The 19359-nt window shown below is 43.4% G+C and overlaps 1 protein-coding gene across 1 annotated transcript in view; it reads right to left on the bottom strand.

The window, feature by feature from the left end:
* The window catches only part of APBB3 (amyloid beta precursor protein binding family B member 3), an 83734-nt gene that overhangs the window by 32827 nt on the left and 31548 nt on the right, over window positions 1-19359 (bottom strand). The window contains exons 2-3 of the mRNA XM_063448060.1: window positions 15031-15206; window positions 12428-12504 (exon numbers count right to left, since the gene is read on the bottom strand). Coding sequence (XP_063304130.1) covers window positions 12428-12504; window positions 15031-15206 — 253 coding nt within the window. The remainder of the gene's footprint in view (window positions 1-12427; window positions 12505-15030; window positions 15207-19359) is intronic.

Below are 19359 nucleotides of genomic sequence, written 5' to 3'. Positions count from 1 at the left end.
AATAGCATAGATAATTAGAAGACTCTGGCCGTTATGGTTATACACTAGATCTGCTCGTATGACACCGGGCTAACAAAACCTGGCTATTTTGGTGTGCAGGTTCCTTGTTATGTTTATCATCATACCATGCATCTGAGCTGCCTCCATTGGTACAGTCCTGATTTTGGACCTGTACTCTGCTATCCTGGATTATTGATTAAGTGTCCCAGAACTTAGACAAGGGATAACGGGGATCCACTGAACCCCCTCATTAATAATTATGCCAGACATGATTGAGGAAATGGGGATGCTATTATGTAGGCAACCTTTGCATATAGGGAGCCATCAGACTGGGGGCACAGAGCAAATAATACAATTTTAGAGGGTCTTTATTATGTAACACAAATTCAAGAAGTGGATGGGCAGTCTTAGTTTCACCCACCCAAGAATATGAAACACTCCCTCTCTGCATATGGATTAGTGGGGACATCAACAGAGAACATACCTGCTCGTTTCATTAATTTGCACACCACCAATAGAATTGCCATGGCCAAATCACAAACTAATTAGTTACTTTACAGGGAGTGCAGAATTATTAGGCAAATTAGTATTTTGACCACATCATCCTCTTTATGCCTGTTGTCTTACTCCAAGCTGTATAGGCTCGAAAGCCTACTACCAATTAAGCATATTAGGTGATGTGCATCTCTGTAATGAGAAGGGGTGTGGTCTAATGACATCAACACCCTATATCAGGTGTGCATAATTATTAGGCAACTTCCTTTCCTTTGGCAAAATGGGTCAAAAGAAGGACTTGACAGGCTCAGAAAAGTCAAAAATAGTGAGATATCTTGCAGAGGGATGCAGCACTCTTAAAATTGCAAAGCTTCTGAAGCGTGATCATCGAACAATCAAGCGTTTCATTCAAAATAGTCAACAGGGTCGCAAGAAGCGTGTGGAGAAACCAAGGCGCAAAATAACTGCCCATGAACTGAGAAAAGTCAAGCGTGCAGCTGCCAAGATGCCACTTGCCACCAGTTTGGCCATATTTCAGAGCTGCAACATCACTGGAGTGCCCGAAAGCACAAGGTGTGCAATACTCAGAGACATGGCCAAGGTAAGAAAGGCTGAAAGACGACCACCACTGAACAAGACACACAAGCTGAAACGTCAAGACTGGGCCAAGAAATATCTCAAGACTGATTTTTCTAAGGTTTTATGGACTGATGAAATGAGAGTGAGTCTTGATGGGCCAGATGGATGGGCCCCGTGGCTGGATTGGTAAAGGGCAGAGAGCTCCAGTCCGACTCAGACGCCAGCAAGGTGGAGGTGGAGTACTGGTTTGGGCTGGTATCATCAAAGATGAGCTTGTGGGGCCTTTTCGGGTTGAGGATGGAGTCAAGCTCAACTCCCAGTCCTACTGCTAGTTTCTGGAAGACACCTTTTTCAAGCAGTGGTACAGGAATAAGTCTGCATCCTTCAAGAAAAACATGATTTTCATGCAGGACAATGCTCCATCACACGCGTCCAAGTACTCCACAGCGTGGCTGGCAAGAAAGGGTATAAAAGAAGAAAATCTAATGACATGGCCTCCTTGTTCACCTTATCTGAACCCCATTGAGAACCTGTGGTCCATCATCAAATGTGAGATTTACAAGGAGGGAAAACAGTACACCTCTCTGAACAGTGTCTGGGAGGCTGTGGTTGCTTCTGCACGCAATGTTGATGGTGAACAGATCAAAACACTGACAGAATCCATGGATGGCAGGCTTTTGGGTGTCCTTGCAAAAAAGGTGGCTATATTGGTCACTGATTTGTTTTTGTTTTGTTTTTGAATGTCAGAAATGTATATTTGGAATGTTGAGATGTTATATTGGTTTCACTGGTGAAAATTAAATAATTGAAATGGGTATATATTTGTTTTTTGTTAAGTTGCCTAATAATTATGCACAGTAATAGTCACCTGCACACACAGATATCCCCCTAAAATAGCTAAAACTAAAAACAAACTAAAAACTACTTCCAAAAATATTCAGCTTTGATATTAATGAGTTTTTTGGGTTCATTGAGAACATGGTTGTTGTTCAATAATAAAATTAATCCTCAAAAATACAACTTGCCTAATAATTCTGCACTCCCTGTAGTTATTTAATTATATGAAATGATTTAAGAACTTCACAATTCACTTTACACATTTCTTGCGAATTCAGTCATGATTAATAATATACACAGTTGGCTGCATGTCTGCATTTTGAGGGGACTTCAAACTCATTGTAGATGGATTTGGTAGACCTCCTTCTCATCCCTATCAATTTCTTCTGAATTTAATTAAATAAACGTGAATTTGTTCTCCTAAACTAGCATGTATCTTCAAGCTATGTACTATACAGTGATCTGATCGATAAAATGCTTTATAAAAGTATAAGAGCTGAGTGAATAACTTAGGATAATTATTATGTTTTAAAATTGCTTCAGAGAATCGCACGTGAGCATTAAGTTAAATATTAGCCTTTATTTTCCTGTCATTCTTTGTGGTCCACAAACCCCAATGTTGTTAGTGATTTATTTATATATTGGGAACAGATGTCTGGACCTACTTTGAAATGCTAGACCTGCACTCCCTGTGACTTATCATTGTTTAACTGTTAAAGACTCGAGCTCTGTGAAGACTATCACAAAAGGAAAGAATTTGACTAAACCTTTCCCTCAAGAGGTTAAAGAACATCTCCCTTTACTATCTTACACTGAGCTGGGAATGACCTGCTGGAACCTCCTTGTGTGATGACTCATATGATGACCTCAAGCAACATGTCAAAACCAATCACAATCTACAATACCCCAGGCAATATCTGATCTGACTCATTCACTTGTTTATCTGAAAATATATGCGTACACATGTTCACATTTAGAGTTATATCATCACACATCATGTGTTAGTGACATTACAGAATTTATCTTTATTTAATGCATTCAAGCAGCCTTTTGAAGGCAGAACTGGATTAAAACTAAAATTTCACTCTTATTTACTAAATCATCATTTGCCATTCGGTCCGACACCACGCACAATCAATTATATTGAAAGCTCACATTTTAAATTAATTAACCAGCCGCCTTATTCATGCTTTTGTCATTCACTTGGAATGACTGAAAAATATGACTTGACTGCAGTTTTTCTTCTAAGCATACTTTTAAACAGCCCAGAAAATTAAAGGAACACTATAGTATAAAGGAATGCAAACATCTATTCCTAACAATATAGTCCTGAAGTGGCTATTTAGGTCTCCGCCCCCCCTCTGATCTCAGTAAAAAGGGAATTTTAATCACCTTTTTTCCCATTTCCATAGGAAAGCAGTGTAAGGTTATTGCGCATGCAGAGCAAAACATTGAATCAATGTATCTCTATGAGGCACGTTCAGCACTTGCATGTAGAGCATGGAGACACTGGCCCAGGAAGCAACCCTACTACACAAGGTATGTTTTATTTCTTATATAAAAAAATGTAACTTAAAGGTAGGTGATTTACACCACCACCTACGAGTGCAGCGCTTTGAAAATTGACACACTTATTTCTTATAGATACAGGGGGTTAGATTTCATAAACATGAAATGGAACAAGATAAAACACAATATAGTGAAATATTGTTAATATATAAATAGTTGGTAGGTATTATATGTGTATACAACTCACATCTTATAGAGCCTTTTATAGGTATAGGCTCTAAACAGTGTGGCTTTCGTGCCTTAAATAGGTGGCCGCATTAACTTTTTCTTTCAACCAAGTTTGTGAGGATTGTTTTCACAGTAAATATATAAAATATAAAAAAGACAGAAGAGAAATCTGGGTGAAATCAGTATTTTCAGGTGAAAAATCACAAAGTGATGAAAACTTGCTCACCTGGTTAAGAGCCTGTTATATAAAAGGCTCAAAACTTCAAGCGTGGTGTCATATTTGAGGGTGACACTCCCGCAGGCTTTTTAATGTAAACACTGCCTTTTCAGAGGAAAGGCAGTGTTTACATTGCTGTCTATGAACACCCCTTGTGGCCGTCATCAGTGATACACATTGTGCAGCACTTACATTCAGCATCTCCACACTCTGCATAGAGGGGCTGAACATTCCTCATAGAGATGCATTGATTCAAATTAAATTTTACTTTTTTAATGGGGGCAAGGTGGGGCCGGCCACCTAAAAAAATTATTTTTTTAAATACTCTATTGTAATACTGTACTGGGTCAGGATTTCACTTTTATATTCCTAACACTATAGTGTTCCTTTAAGGTCAAGTTATATTTACCCTGTTTTCCCCAAAATAAAACATACCCCCAAAAATAAGCCATAGCTTATTTTCGGGGGTTGCTCGTAATAATAAGCCCTAACCCGAAAATAAGTTACCTTGTCTAGTTCGGGAATTTTTCCTAAACACAGATTTGCAGGATTCCATTCGCGAGTAAGCTAATCTATGTACGGGGAAGTTTCTCCGAACATTGAATTCCGTTCCCTTGTGAACTAGTCAATGTTTGGAAGAATTCCCTCGAATGTAGACCTGCTTTCTAGCACATGCTTGCTACCGTTTTTCCATGAAATAAGACATCCCCCGAAAATAAACCATAGCGTTGTTTATGCCGCTCTGCTGCTCTAGTCACACCACTCATGTCTCCCAACTGTCCTGCTTTTGGTGTCACTGTTCTGATTTTGGGGGGATCCTTCTGTCCCGCTCATTAGATGCACTCGCACTGTGCAGTGGGCAGTAGGACCATGCAGGCAGCGCTTCAGCAGTGCTCTGTGCATGGCCTGGTAGATGGGAGCCAACCATGCTTCCTGTCAAGTTGCAGGCCCTGACCTTTTTTGTGATGACCCATTCATTTTGAACAAGATTACCCCTTCTCTTGGTGGGCCCTCCCATTGTGGGCGTCAATAGTGGCACGGCTCGCATCACTGGCAATGCCCCCTCAGGACTCTGCTTACACATCCATACTTCCAGCAGAAACATATTAAGAGGTGAGACACAACCCATGTATGGTAAAAAGCAATCTGATGTTTACACTTTCTTTATTCACATTATGCTAAATTTAGAATGGCATATCTCCCGCTCTGCTATTAGCCTGCTAGAGCCTGCTGGGGCCTTCTATCTGTGTGATTAAAGTTCAATTAATAGGAGATAAAATTAAATAATTTATTCATGTTGTAGAGAAAAAGACAAAGAACACTGTGTATTGAAGGTGCTTGAAGATTAAGAGATATTGAAACAATAAATAGTATAGATGCTACAACACTCTTGTGGGGGTCCCTCACACCCACCTCAAATTGTAGAAACCAAAAAAAAGGCAGAAGAGCCAGAGGCAGTTCACCTATATGAGTGGAGCATGCAGTGATATTGTTGGACACCTACCCTATGAAAAGGGTCGTCTAGTCCTGGTATTACAGCGGTATTACTTTAAATTCAGCATATACATAAATGAAAAGAAAAACATATGCAAGAGGGTGATAGTGTAAATCTGTATGGTAATTAGTCGTTGTGCAGTAATCAAACGAAATGCCAACTCACATGGTATAGAGCCTAGGATGGGATAGGCTCAAATCACTTGCGCTTTAGTACCGTCTGGTGGTACTTGACCCCTTTAAAAATGTTGGTGGAATCCCTCAGAGATAGGAGATACAAGGATGATACAATGGAAGATAATATAGTGTAGTAACTTATAACATGAAGGTGAGTATACTGTAACTTTAAATAAGTGCTCACCTTATTCAGAGCCCAGGTACTCGGCTCTGAGTTTGTTAGCGTGGGTGTCAATAAGGGAGACACCTTCCCTCCTTGGAGCAGGTTTGATGAGGATCAGAAGGGACTTAGATAAAAATAATAAAATGTATTTCACCAGCAGGCAATAAAATACAAACAAATAATGGAAAGGAAACAAAATAGAGTAAAAAAATGTCCCACAAATGTCCTTTAGTTCCGAGACGCGTTTCACCCTACTTGAGGGCTTTCTCAATCGGTATTCACTGCTCCTCTGTTCTATCTTGTTTAAATATGGTAGTCTGGTTCCCCATTGGTGGATTCTGTTGTTAATTAGCCAATCCAGTCCCTCGTTTAAGGGGAGTGTGCTGTGGCTTATTGTATTCAGTTTTACTGATTACGTCCGTGACCGGAAGTGGCGTCAGGCACGTTGCCGTGTCACTTCCGGTAATGCGATAGCCATTTTACTTATGGGAAACAGATAGGGAGAATGGCAGAGCACCATATATTCGTGCCTGTCACTCCCATTATGCCCATCAACATATATTCATTGGACAATATGTTTTGGCCAATATACAAAATGTACACAGATATCTCATATCTTGTGTGTTAGAAGGCATCCTCATTTGCATAGAATGGACAGGAAAAGTGTTGGAGACAAAAACGAAACTACATATGTCAATACACAGTAAAATTTTGATGATTTAAATGATCAAATTGGAGAGCAATTACAGTCGTCAGTCCGTCAATTTTGTGGACCTCCAAATATACATAGATGAAGGAATGATTAAAACTAAGACACGGGCGGGGCCTGGACGCAGAGCCGAGCGGGCGCAGGTCAGAGCTGCTCCCGCTCCAAATGCCAAATCTGCTGGTTAAAAAGCCTCAAAACGACTCCAAATCTCATCAAATGGGCCACCAACGAAGAGCTGCTGACAAGGGCTACGCGTTGGTGCCAAATACCAGGCACCGACTGCAGAACACCCAGCAACGCAACCCGAGGCCTACAAGCATGGCCGGCGTGGAGGAGGCGGCCGCTCCCCCGCCGCCAGCGACGGCTTACAGAAAGAGACTGGGCCCACGTTCCCCCCCCTATGGACCGGCGGGGGTTATCCCGGTCCCAGCTGCCCATTACCTGCTGCCAAGCGACGACGGGGTAACCCGAAAACGACTGACACTCTGTGCAGCCGTGGACAAGATGGCGGACTCTGCACGGACCCCCACCACACCGGACCTACTGGAGCCGCTAGAGGTCCGCCTTGACAAGCTATTCACAGCCTTCTGGAAGAGGCTCGAGAGCAGACCACGAACCGCGAAACCGCCACCTGACCCACCTTGCCCTCCCCACTACGCACCAAGCTTGATCAGCCGGCAGGCTCATGAGACACACTCCGACGAGAGGCGGAGGAGACGGGTGAAGCCCAGGGCACGTGGGCCATGCAAGCAGAGGAACAGGGGCTGCCACCAAGCACCCACCCGCAGACCTGGGGGCACTACCTGCCTTCCCCTAAAAGGAATCCGCTGGGCTACAACGGGACCACCGAAGCGAGACACCGTGAAACAGGCACCGGAACAGAATGCTGGCAGGAGGAACGCCTTACCGCCGCATGGCAACTGGGTTCCTGCACGCAACACCGGCCTCTATGCAACACTGGCTGCTCTATCCACCGACTGCCTCGTCTGCCCTCACTCCCAGCGCACATGTCCAGCCTCCAGGGAAGGGGTTGGGTGACCGAGACGGACTCTAGTCTCCAGCTGGCTAAGGACAGTGTCCCCCCCTCTGCGGGCATAGGCTGAGTAAACTGTCGACCACTCTATAACAAAGCATATCTGTATTTTGTTCTTTTTTGTTTCTTCACAAAGTTAGACATAAGCCTGCTATCCTAATACTGCGGTTATTGTATATGCTATACTGTATCCTAATTACCATCTTATACCCTATACTCTATGTTACAGTATACTACTTTCTATTATAATGAGTACTCCCTCGCAAGTTAGACATATTTTTGCCATTATGAAACCGCAGTTGTCACATTAACATGACCCAGTGGCACTTTTATTTGATTTTATTTTATTACTCTACCTATGTGTAACTGCCCATTAAGGGAAGCCTGGACCGTAATTACTTACTAAGCAAGTCTGTCTACAGCCTCACTTAGGTAATGTACAACTAGACCTAATCAACAGGGCTTTCTTGAACTCCACGCTTAGTTCCACGAAGGTTTGGCAGACCTATCAGTAGAGGCAATATCGGTTAGACAAGCCACACTATTACATGTTTAAGTATCCTGGGTAATATAGCGGTAATTGCTTGCGATTAAATGGCTACCACCCTACACGCAACCTAACTGAATGTTCCTATTATAAACTTGTTAATATATAAAAATGTGCTCATTATACTACTGCTCCTAATGTAATGCTTGAAAAATGCTTGAGGATTGCTGTTGGGGCACCACAAGCTTGTATGTCTTAATCACTATGCACACCAAAAATAAAGAATTAAAAAAAAAAAAAAAAAAAAAACTAAGACACATTTCAAAAAAGTAAATGTCAATAGTTATATTGAGGAGACTAGTTGCCACTTTTCACCTTGTCTCACTAACGCACCCAAAGCACAACTGATGAGGATCAGGCGAAATTGCACTGATAATGAAGTTTTCAACATCCAATCCTGCTAAATTCTTAATGATTTTAAACAAAAAGGCTATAATGCCCAATTATTGGACAAAGCTCAAAACGTGAAGTTGCTTTAAAAGATAGAGAGTTACTCCTACAATATAAAACACCGCCCATTGAGACAGAGAAACGTAACTTAGCATTCATTTGCGATTTCAGCTACCAAAGTTATAAATTAAAAAGAATTTTCCAAAAATACTGGCCAATTCTAAAGAATGATACGTTCTTGAACAAGGTCTTGCCAAACAAACCCGTCTTCACCTATAGAGGAGTCCCTAGTTTAAAGACGAATTTGGTACGCAACTATATAAAAGAACACACAACAATTAGAAATGTTTTTAACCAAAAAAATGGCTTCTATGGCTGTGGCACATTTGGTGCCTGCAGAAATAGCGGCCAAAAAAAGAGACATATAACTTAATTTCCTTCCCATGATTCTAAACTTCAAAGCAAACAGCATAATAATTATAAAATAAATCAACTTATAACCTGGTACTCCAAGCGAGTTATCTATCTTATCACATGTCATTGTGGTTTAAGTTATGTAGGTAGGACCACCAGAGCCCTCCATATAAGAGTACAGGAGCATATCCGTGATATTAGGAAGGGATTCGATAAACACAGTCTTTCAGCACATTTTAAACAAAGTCACAACTGTGATCCAACTCAGCTGTCATTTATGGGTATTCAAATTGTAAATATCAATTGGAGGGGCGAAGATACAGTAAGGAAGATGGGACAACATGAGATGAGATGGATTTTCAATCTCAATACCATGATTCCCACCGGCCTCAATGGTGACTTCGAAATGTGCCATTTTTTATAATAATTGGATACTTTTCCAATAAGCATGTATTAATTTTCCATTTTTATTATTCATTTGGATTAGAATAATTTATCTTTTCCCACAATATCTCTATTATATCTATCTATATTTAGTATAGGATTTTAAGTGATATTTTAATCACAGGTGATTCCTAAACAGAATCAGTATTTATAAACAATTAAGGTTAGATATTAATTGAATCCTACTCTATTATCCACTTTACATACATAGCCACTCTTCTGAACAGATTCAAGTTTCTTCAATATAATACAAACTACAATAATGGAGTTATATACATGCTATGGATATGTCATTTTTCACTTTGTTTAAAATCATCAACTTTTTACTGTGTATTGACATATGTATTTTCGTTTTTGTCTCCAACACTTTTCCTGTCCATTCTATGCAAATGAGGATGCCTTCTAACACACAAGATATGAGATATGTGTGTATATTTTGTATATTGGCCAAAACATATTGTCCAGTGAATATATGTTGATGGGCATAATGGGAGTGACAGGCACGAATATATGGTGCTCTGCCATTCTCCCTATCTGTTTCCCATAAGTAAAATGGCTATCGCATTACCGGAAGTGACGCAGCAACGTGCCTGACGTCACTTCGGGTCACGGACGTAATCAGTAAAACTGAATTCAATAAGCCACAGCGCACTCCCCCTAAACGAGGAACTGGATTGGCTAATTAACAACAGAATCCACCAATGGGGAACCAGACTACCATATTTAAACAAGATAGAACAGAGGAGCAGTGAATACCGATTGAGAAAGCCCTCAAGTAGGGTGAAACGCGTCTCGGAACTAAAGGACTGTTGTGGGACATTTTTTTACTCTATTTTGTTTCCTTTCCATTATTTGTTTGTATTTTATTGCCTGCTGGCGAAATACATTTTATTATTTTTATCTAAGTCCCTTCTGATCCTCATCAAACCTGCTCCAAGGAGGGAAGGTGTCCTCCTTATTGACACCCGCGCTAACAAACTCAGAGCCGAGTACCTGGGCTCTGAATAAGGTGAGCACTTATTTAAAGTTACAGTATACTCACCTTCATGTTATAAGTTACTACACTATATTATCTTCCATTGTATCATCCTTGTATCTCCTATCTCTGAGGGATTCCACCAACATATTTAAAGGGGACAAGTACCACCAGACGGTACTAAAGTGCAACTGATTTGAGCCTATTCATTATATATATTTTTTTTTTGTAATTCTTTATTTTTGGTGCAATGGTAACAATACAGACATTGGTAAGAATGCCACAACAGCATTTGCATAGGATAAGGTAACATTATGTACTGTCAGTGTGCTGGGCTGAGGTGAGCTCTGCACTTTTTAGTATAATGGGCTAGGTGGTTGTATCGAGAGTGTGAGCTGTGCCCTTGGTGTGGGTATTGTGAGAGGTTGACGCTACCCCTTAGGGTCTTTGGGCTATGGTTTAACCCCGGCACAAGGTGTGTGCTTGTGAGTTCCCATGCCCCATGCGTGGTGTTAGGTTATGTTTGCATTTTGTGGTAGCGTGAGGGCTGGGTTCTGTGTTTCGACTATGTGCAGGTTTATCTGGTTTGGGAGCTTGGCTATCTGAGCCTGACGGCTGTCGATAGGGGTATCTCTGCGCCCGTGTACCCGTCTAGTGGTGCCTGATGGAGCTCCATGATTTTACTATGCCCTGTAACCCCAGGGCATGAATGGGGGGGGGAGGGGTAGGAGTCCGTTATCTGTGTGCGGCTTCACTACATGGCCCCCTGGCCTCGTCTGGTTCATTAAATTTGGTTTTAGTTGGGAGTGTTATGTGTAATCTGGTGCAACAGTGCAAAAGAATCTCGAACAAACAAAATATAAAATATAAACGTGATTTGTGGCTTGTGGTCACTGCAGGCTTCAGGTCGTGGGTCCTGGATGCTCGGCGGGTGGGGCCGTGTCGTTGTCGGATATTCCCAGTGTGGCCAGGAGAGCTGTGCCTTCTCCTGGGTCAGTGAGCTTATAGTGAAGTTCATCTTTAGTCACCCACAACGTTTTTGGGGTTGCCCATCTGTATGGGATGCCCGCCGTTTGCAGCGTGGATGTGATGTGGTGCATGCTCTTGCGCCAGAGTAGAGTGTCTCTGCTCAGATCCTGGAAGAAGGTAAGTCGGTGTTTTTCAAATTCGTGTGGTGAGTTCCCTTTTATGGCCGACATTAGGGCTATTTTGTCCGTTAGCGACTGACATCTCAGTATAATGTCGCGTGGGGCCGTCTGTGGTGCCTGCCTTGGTTTCGCTATGCGGTATACGCCGTCGAAAGTGAATTGTTTCGCCTGCCTATTGGAAAGGAGTGAGGCCGCCAGACGCCGCACAAAATGGGGCAATTCCTCCAGTGGTACCGCTTCTGATACTCCTCTTATTTTGATATTTTTCCTCCTGCCCCTGTCGTCTAGGACATTGATTTGTCTATTAGTGTTAGCTTGCGCGGTTTGTATCTGGGTAACTGTCTCTTTTAGGGAGGTGAGGTCTTGGCGCAGGTCTCTCACCTCTTGTTCCGCGGCTTGGGTGCGGGCCGAGACCGTCTGCACCTCTGCTGCCAGCCCCTTCAGATCCGCCTGCCACATTTGCTGCAAGTTTCTTTGGAGTCCAGTCAGCATTGTTTGAATGTCCCCTTTGGTTGCTGGAATTGATTCCTCAGTCGTTTGTGTGCATGTGCTATTAATAGCTGCTGTGGCCGTGCTGTGTGTGGAGTCTGCATCCTCAGACCGCTCGGGTGAGACAGCCGTGGCATTTCGGCTCTTTATCAGTGAGGGGGTTTGTAGCATGCTGCCTATATCCCTGTGCGGTATGGATGTACCTGGGGCTGGTTTGTGGGATCTCCGTCCCATTTCTTCTGGGGTGTAGAAGTCCGCCTCAGTGCTGTATGGGCTTGCTCCGAGCCACGATGTCAGCTCCCTGGGAAAAGCCTGGTCGCGTGTGCGGTAGGCCCCTGTTCCTTTGGTGCGGCGTTTCGTGCCCGATTTCTGCACGAAAGGCATCTGCGTGGTCCGCCGGGTGTCGGGGGTAAGTGCCCGTTGCTTTTGACGACGGATGGGCTTTGACTTTTATTATTTTCGGCTTTTTTTGGCTCCGTTTTACCGGAGCTGCTGTAAATGGCGCCCTTCTCCTTGCGCTGCTAGCTCCGCCCCCCCATTATATTTTATTAATTGCTAAAACATCAGCAATTTCCTACCTTCTGTCTGCAATTGCTGTTGTTCCAGGAATTGGTCGAGCTGGAGAAACATTACTGGATGAGGCTTGGGTGGCTCTCTAAACAGAAAATAAAATTAGGTAAAAAATAAATACATTTTAAAAGTATTATTATTTTTTTTAATTATTTTTATTCTTACACTATAATGCAGTGTTGCATTTAATTAATTCCATTTAATTAATCAGCAAATATGCAAAAGCTATGTCATGTTAGCAGCATTTTAAAATGTTATGAGTGAGTCTCACAGTCGGTCTAGCAGTTATGCACAATCTGAGAATATGAGGATCTGTGATTTGATTACATTGGGAAAAAGTGCAATCTATTATAGTGAGAGGCTGAAAATAAAACATCGATATAAATACTATTTCTACCAACTGTCCTGGATCAGCAGAACTGATCCTATCCGAATGTAAAGACCTCCATTTCTCCGGGACAGTGAAGTAAATCAATGATAATGCATCAAACATGCATGTGCAAAAGCAGAATATAACACGCCACATGCATAGGAGCCTTCCAGTATGTTCCATTAATGTGTTTTACAATGCCCTGAGCATGTGCACAGGGGACAGACTTGAAACTTGTGTTTAGTGCAATCAGCTGACACAACCACTAATTATCCGGATTACATGTTTTTATTGTTAAGTAGGATATAGGCATGACTTTTTTATATTCTATCCTTTTGCTGCAGGTGAACCTGAATGTCACGCCGTCCGCCGGGTCCGCTCCTGCCAGAGTGCGGTATGGCACGTATCGTTGTGGCGGCATTCCCACATTGCAAGGGGAATGCCGCCGAATACTCACCTTATGTCAAGGAGCACACCGGGTCCACTCCTGCCCGAAAGTGGACTGGGACCCGGCGGGCGCATCGTGTTGCGGCGGCATTCCCACGTAGCAATGGGAATGCCGCCGATTACGCACCTCCTTCTGCGACACCCCCCGACCTCACTGACAGATACTCCTCACGGCCGGGTCTAAACATTATAGACGCCGGCTGCTGCAAGTGCGAACCTTTTGAGGTTCATAATTAACCCCTCTAGTGCCTAACCATTTGGAACGTGTGTGTGACGTCACACACACGTTCACTGTCACATGCTTCTCTGCAGCCAATCAAGGAGCACCTTAGGCTATTTATACCTTTTTTGGCCATTTCTCTGTGCCCTGTCGTGGTTTCCATTCTGGTTATCCGAGAGCGCATTTCTGGTATTGTTCTTGTGTATTTTGACCTTGGCTTTCCTGCTGACTATTCTGATCTCTGTATCCCTTGACTTTTGGCTTGCATACCATTTACGCTATATCTGTATTCTTGACCTCAGCCCGTCTTGTATTTTTCCTTTTATATGTTAAATCCGGCCATTCTAAGGCCCAGTAATACATCTTAGGGTTTCCTTTATTTATTACTTAAGTTCTGCGTGTTGGGCACATTAGTGTATCCTGACACTGAAACACTGACTCTTAAACGCTTACTTCATCTAAAAAATAAATATGAGGTAGGATGTGTTGAAACTTTGGGAAGTTGTATCCGTTTCTGAAGATCTGAAATTCCTAAGAGCTCAAAAACCCACTTGGAACAATTTTGTATTGTTAAAAGTGGTTTATTATACATCTAATGTTTAAGTTCTTGTAATCATTAAATGAGAGTATGAGTACTCATTAAAATACATACCCCTCAAACACCAGTGTTCCATAGAGCAGAACACCGGTGAGCATGGTAAAATGGTGTGGGCTAGTGATGCTAATTGCACACCATGCAGACTGGCAACCAAGCATGGGGGCCCACAAAGTGCAAACCATATAAAAAGCAATGTCTAATGATGCAATCAAGCTAAACTTTCTGGGAACAGTTCCCTGGTGCCTTCCCCCAGAAAGTGGGACACAAGAGAAAAAAGTTGAGATGGTATGAAAGGACCCTGAAATAAGGACTGTCCCACCAAAATTCGAAGAGTTAGGAGACCTGCAAATGTGATTTGGTAAATTCTAAATAAAATAAAAAAAATAAACAGTTTGGGTGGGTGTGGGGGGGACTAAATATGATATTGGCACCTAATATCTTCCCAAGTCATCCAATCGAGTTGTAAGGTGGTTAGGTGGTATTATATACATTTTTGTTTTTTGGGCAAGGAAAGCCCTGCGCTTGACTCTCACTTTGATATATTCAAAGAATACACCAGGCAGGGTAAGAATGATTGTATTTATTATTGTGAGTTATTGTTGTATTTATTTAATTACTTTTATATTTTATTCTTTATTATTTTACAGTACAGATTTTATGACTGTTGGCATTAATGGTGAAATCAGATTACAATATTCTAGGAAAGGGCTATTCTCTACACATTTTCTGTTATAATATTAATATTATTATAATATTATATGATTGTCTTTTTCCCCTCTTGCAATGTGTTTTTTTTACATGCATTTACAAGAACATATGCATTTCTAGATCATAGTATAATTAATTCAGAATGAATCATAATCTGCTACCATATGTTGTCCTGACCACAATTTATACAACTGCACTTAATTAAGGCCATTGTATTAAATACAAGGTCACAAACAGATGTTATATGCATGTAGCTGTACATTTTTACCTTTTCGTGAATAGTGCTCAAGCTGTGAGTTGAAGTGGAGTTATATGACGGATGCTGCCATTGAGTGGTTCCCGTTGGTACATGCCAGTAGTAGGTCCCAGATGTGTCACGGATAGTTCTCCATCCTGGAGGAAGATCGGTATCAGCTTCCAATGTCTGGTCACTCCAAAGGTTGTCTTTTTAAGAAAAGATGTAGTGTGTTTTGAATATAGTAACCAAATGGGATTATAAAAACTAATTTACAAAATATGTAAAATAAGCTATCACAGACATAATTTTAAAAATAGCATACAACTTAGAGGAACACTACAGTGTTAGGAATACAAAACTGTATACCTAACACAAAATTGCCCTTCTGCCAATAACTTAATGGTCTCCCCGCCTCCTTCCCCCCACCCCTCCCATTACTTTCCAGTTCCAAGATCCCCTGTCACGGTGATGGTGAAACCCAAATGCACATTGATTCAAAGTTTTTCTATGGTGATTTTAAAGATGCTAAACTACCTCATGCAACGCATGAGGACATCCAGTGTTGTTTCACAGACTTAAACTCAGTGAGAAGCCAGGAAGTATCTCTAGTGTTGTCTTAATCCTGCCATGTAGACATTGCGGTTTCTCTGAAAATGCAATGTTTTACATTCCACGGTTAAGGGGACAGGGGCACTGCACCCAGACCACTGTAAATGAGATGTACTGATCTGGATGCATATAGGTTTCCTTTAATACAAATGTTCCTGTTTTAACTTTGGTCTCAATTAAAAAATTTTGAATAAGCTTCTCAAATTAAATAATTATTAATATTTTTGGATAAACTTCCAATCTTTGCAAAAATAACGAGGATGCCAGTGAGTTTCACAATCTCATGTTTTCTTCAAGGACATCACAAATATTACGAAGAGACTTACAGGCATTTAGAAAGTCGCATTGAAATGCTAAGCACACTTTGAAAAATCCTTCTCAGGAGTGAGTTAGTTGTATCTATTATACCGTACTTTATTTCCCAATTAGCGATATGATAGCTATTGGCAGGGATTGTATCATTCAGGCAGTCTATACAGAGAACATGTGTAGCTTTTTTTTTTTTGTACTAGTTTGACATTTTTCTATACATTTTCCATGAAATACTACATCATTTTCTTTGTCTTTGTTTTTTTTTTGTGTCAATCATATTTATTGAAGAAATTTTAGTGAATTCCGTAAGCATACGGCCAATAAAACAGTATATGGTACAATACATTTATGGACAGCTTTACAAAGTCAGGTCTTTTCCGCCCTCAAGATCTAATGATTGCTTAGGTGCTGATATAGCCCTTCTCATGTGTGTCTTGTGGAAAGTTGGCTCTTTTCTAGCCGTCCTAGACAGTGAGCGTTGTCTATCGTCGTACCCAGTGTCAGTGTGTGTCCTTGTCAGTTTTTATGGGCAGGATATTGGTGCCGGCAGGCCTCTGTCATATTGAGGGCAGCCGTACATCCGATGGTGTCACCTAGGAGGGTGACCTCTTTAGTTGTGTAAGTGTGGTCTGTCCGCGTCAGACGTGTCGGCTGTGTGCTGCTAGGTAGAGCTGCAGTCTATAAGTGGTCCGGTCGGAGCCGGTCTATTGTCGAGTCGTCGTACTACGTATAAGTACAGAAGAAAAAGGAAACGTGGGGGAAGAGATAGTAGAAGAGAAAGAGGGGAGAAAAAAAAAAGGGGGGGGGTTAATGGGGGGCGCATTGAGCGTCTGGGCTCTGCGTATTGGGTCTCGACCACTGCAGCCCCGTCGTTCCGGTTAGTTCCAGGGCTCTGGTGATTTATGCTACTCCCCCTGAGACATATCGCCTCCAGGGGTACCATGTCAGGGCGCACTTATGTGAGCGCTCTCGCAAGGAGGCCGTCAGAATCTCCATATTGTAAATGGTCTCTACTTTGTCTATCCATTGTCTAAGAGTGGGGACTGACGGACTCTTCCAGTGCAGGGGGATAAGAGCTTTTGCTGCGTTTAGTAGGTGGATTGTCAGCAAATTTTTGTATGCTTGCGTGGGGCTGGTGGTATGGTGCAGGAGCATCGTCAGGGGTTGCATGGGGATATCATCCCCCGTGATCTCTTTGATCTTTGCCCTGATCATCTGCCAGTATGGTGTGATATGTGGGCATGACCACCAGATGTGTAGGTTCGTGCCTCTCTCCAAGCCACATCTCCAACAATCGCCTGATTCCGTTGCATGTATGTGTCTAAGTGTGTCTGGTGTTCTGTACCACCGTGTTAATAATTTGTAGCCTGTTTCCTGGAACTTAGAGCTTATTGAACATTTATGGGTAAGGATGAATATTTTGTCCCATTCGTGAGCTGTCAGCTGTGTGCCCGTCTCCCCCTCCCATCTGCTCGTGTAGCCTAATGGGCAGCTGTCTCCTGTCCTCTGGAGCATAGCATATAGACAGGAGACCCCATGGTCTATATGTCGTCTTTCTGTGCATAATCGTTCGAATTCTGTAAGTGTACGGTGGAGGTGGGGTTTCCCTGGGAGTTTGGCGTAGTAGGACCTAATTTGGTGGTAATGGAATTTGTCAAGCAGGGTAGGTTGTCTGTCTGTTATTAAGTTGTCCAGCGGTTGTAGCGTTCCCCCCGGACTCCACTGGCGTATAAAGAACCAATCTGTCCTCTGGAAATTGCTTAGGGCGGCCGGGTGGAGGCCTCCTGCCACCCCCGGATTGTGTGTGATGGGCGTAAGCGGGCTTGGGGAGGTGGTAAGTTGGTGGGCATACCGTTGTCCACACCATACCCTGAGGGTGGCGTCAATCATCGGGTTCTTCGTGTGTAGGTCAGTGAAAGTGTACCCCCCGAGCCAGAGCTGTGATGGAACAATTCCCCGTGTCTGTTGTAGTTCCATGGATACCCAGCGTTTAGTGCTGGGGCTTGCATGCCAGTCTACTATTCTGTGGAGATGCGTCGCTCTATAGTATGCTATCACTGACGGTAGTCCCATACCTCCTGCTGTCTTTGGTCTCTCTAGGATCGATCTGCGGATGCGCGTCTGCCTGTGATTCCATACAAACCTACGAATAGCTGTTGTCACCGAGTTGAAAAACATCTGGGGGATCCTGGTGGGGAGTGTCGCAAAGAGGTACAGCAACCTGGGGAGTATATTCATTTTGACCGCACTAATGCGGCCAAACCACGATATGTACTTCTGCGTCCACCGCTGGAGGTCTTGTTGTATAGCTGAGAGGATGGGAAGGAAGTTCAGCCTGTATACCTGCGTCAAGTCCGCTGGTAGCCATGTGCCCAGGTACCGTAGTTTTGTTGCGCACCATGAGAAGGCGAACTGTGAGCTGAGCTGGCGGACCTGCTCCTCTCCCTGCATTATCGGCATTGCTTCAGATTTTTCTATGTTGAGTTTCAAATTGGACACCTGATGGTAGGTGCGAAACGCCTGTAGCAGGTTGGGCATAGAAATCCTGGGCTGCTCCAGGAAGAAGAGCATGTCGTCCGCATAGGCTGCCACTCTGTGCTCCTCCGCGCCCACCCTCACCCCCGTTATGCCCCCGTCCTGTCTGACCGCCTCCAGAATCGGCTCAAGAGAGAGGGCAAACAGGAGAGGGGACAGCCCTGGCGGGTCCCGTTACATATTGGGAAGGACTGCGTTAATGCTCCGTTGATACGGATCCTGGCCGTCGGGGAGGAGTACAGCGCCGACACCCATGATCGCATTATTGGTCCGAACCCCATATGTCGTAGGGTTTCGTCCAGATAGACCCAGTCCACCCTGTCGAACGCCTTTTCGGCGTCCGTGGAGAGTAGGACTGTGTCCCTGCCCGAGGTCCGCGCGCAGTGTATGACATTCAGGGCTCGTATCGTATCGTCCCTAGCTTCTCGACCCGGGATGAAGCCCACCTGATCTGGGTGTATAAGATCCGGCAGGATCCGTGAGACCCTCAGGGAGATGGCTTTGGTGAACAACTTCAGGTCGGCATTTAATAGTGATATCGGTCTATAGCTCGAGCAGTTTGACGGGTCTTTTCCCTCTTTAGGGATGACCGTGACTGTCGCTGCCAGGGAGTCCGTGGGAAACCGCCCCCCTCTTGTATGGAGTTCAGGCCCGCTAGAAGGCGAGGAAGTAGGGTGTCTTGGAATGTTCTTATGTATGTTAGGGGGAAGCCATCTGGGCCCGGGGCCCTGTGCGGTTTGGAGCCTTTCAAGGCCGCGGCCAGTTCCTCTAGGGTCAGGGGCGCATCTATTTCCTCCGTTAATTCCGGAGTGAGTTTGCGCGTCACATGTAGTGTCAAGTAGTCTGTGACTTTCTTGCGGTGTTCTTGGGCTACTGTCCCTTGCGTGGGCCTTGCTTGGTTGT

The sequence above is a fragment of the Pelobates fuscus genome, chromosome 3 (genome assembly GCF_036172605.1).
Source record: "Pelobates fuscus isolate aPelFus1 chromosome 3, aPelFus1.pri, whole genome shotgun sequence".
NCBI classification, from domain to species: Eukaryota; Metazoa; Chordata; class Amphibia; order Anura; family Pelobatidae; genus Pelobates; species Pelobates fuscus.
Note: the sequence above shows the minus strand (reverse complement) of the source record. Positions and strands in the feature narration are given on the sequence as shown.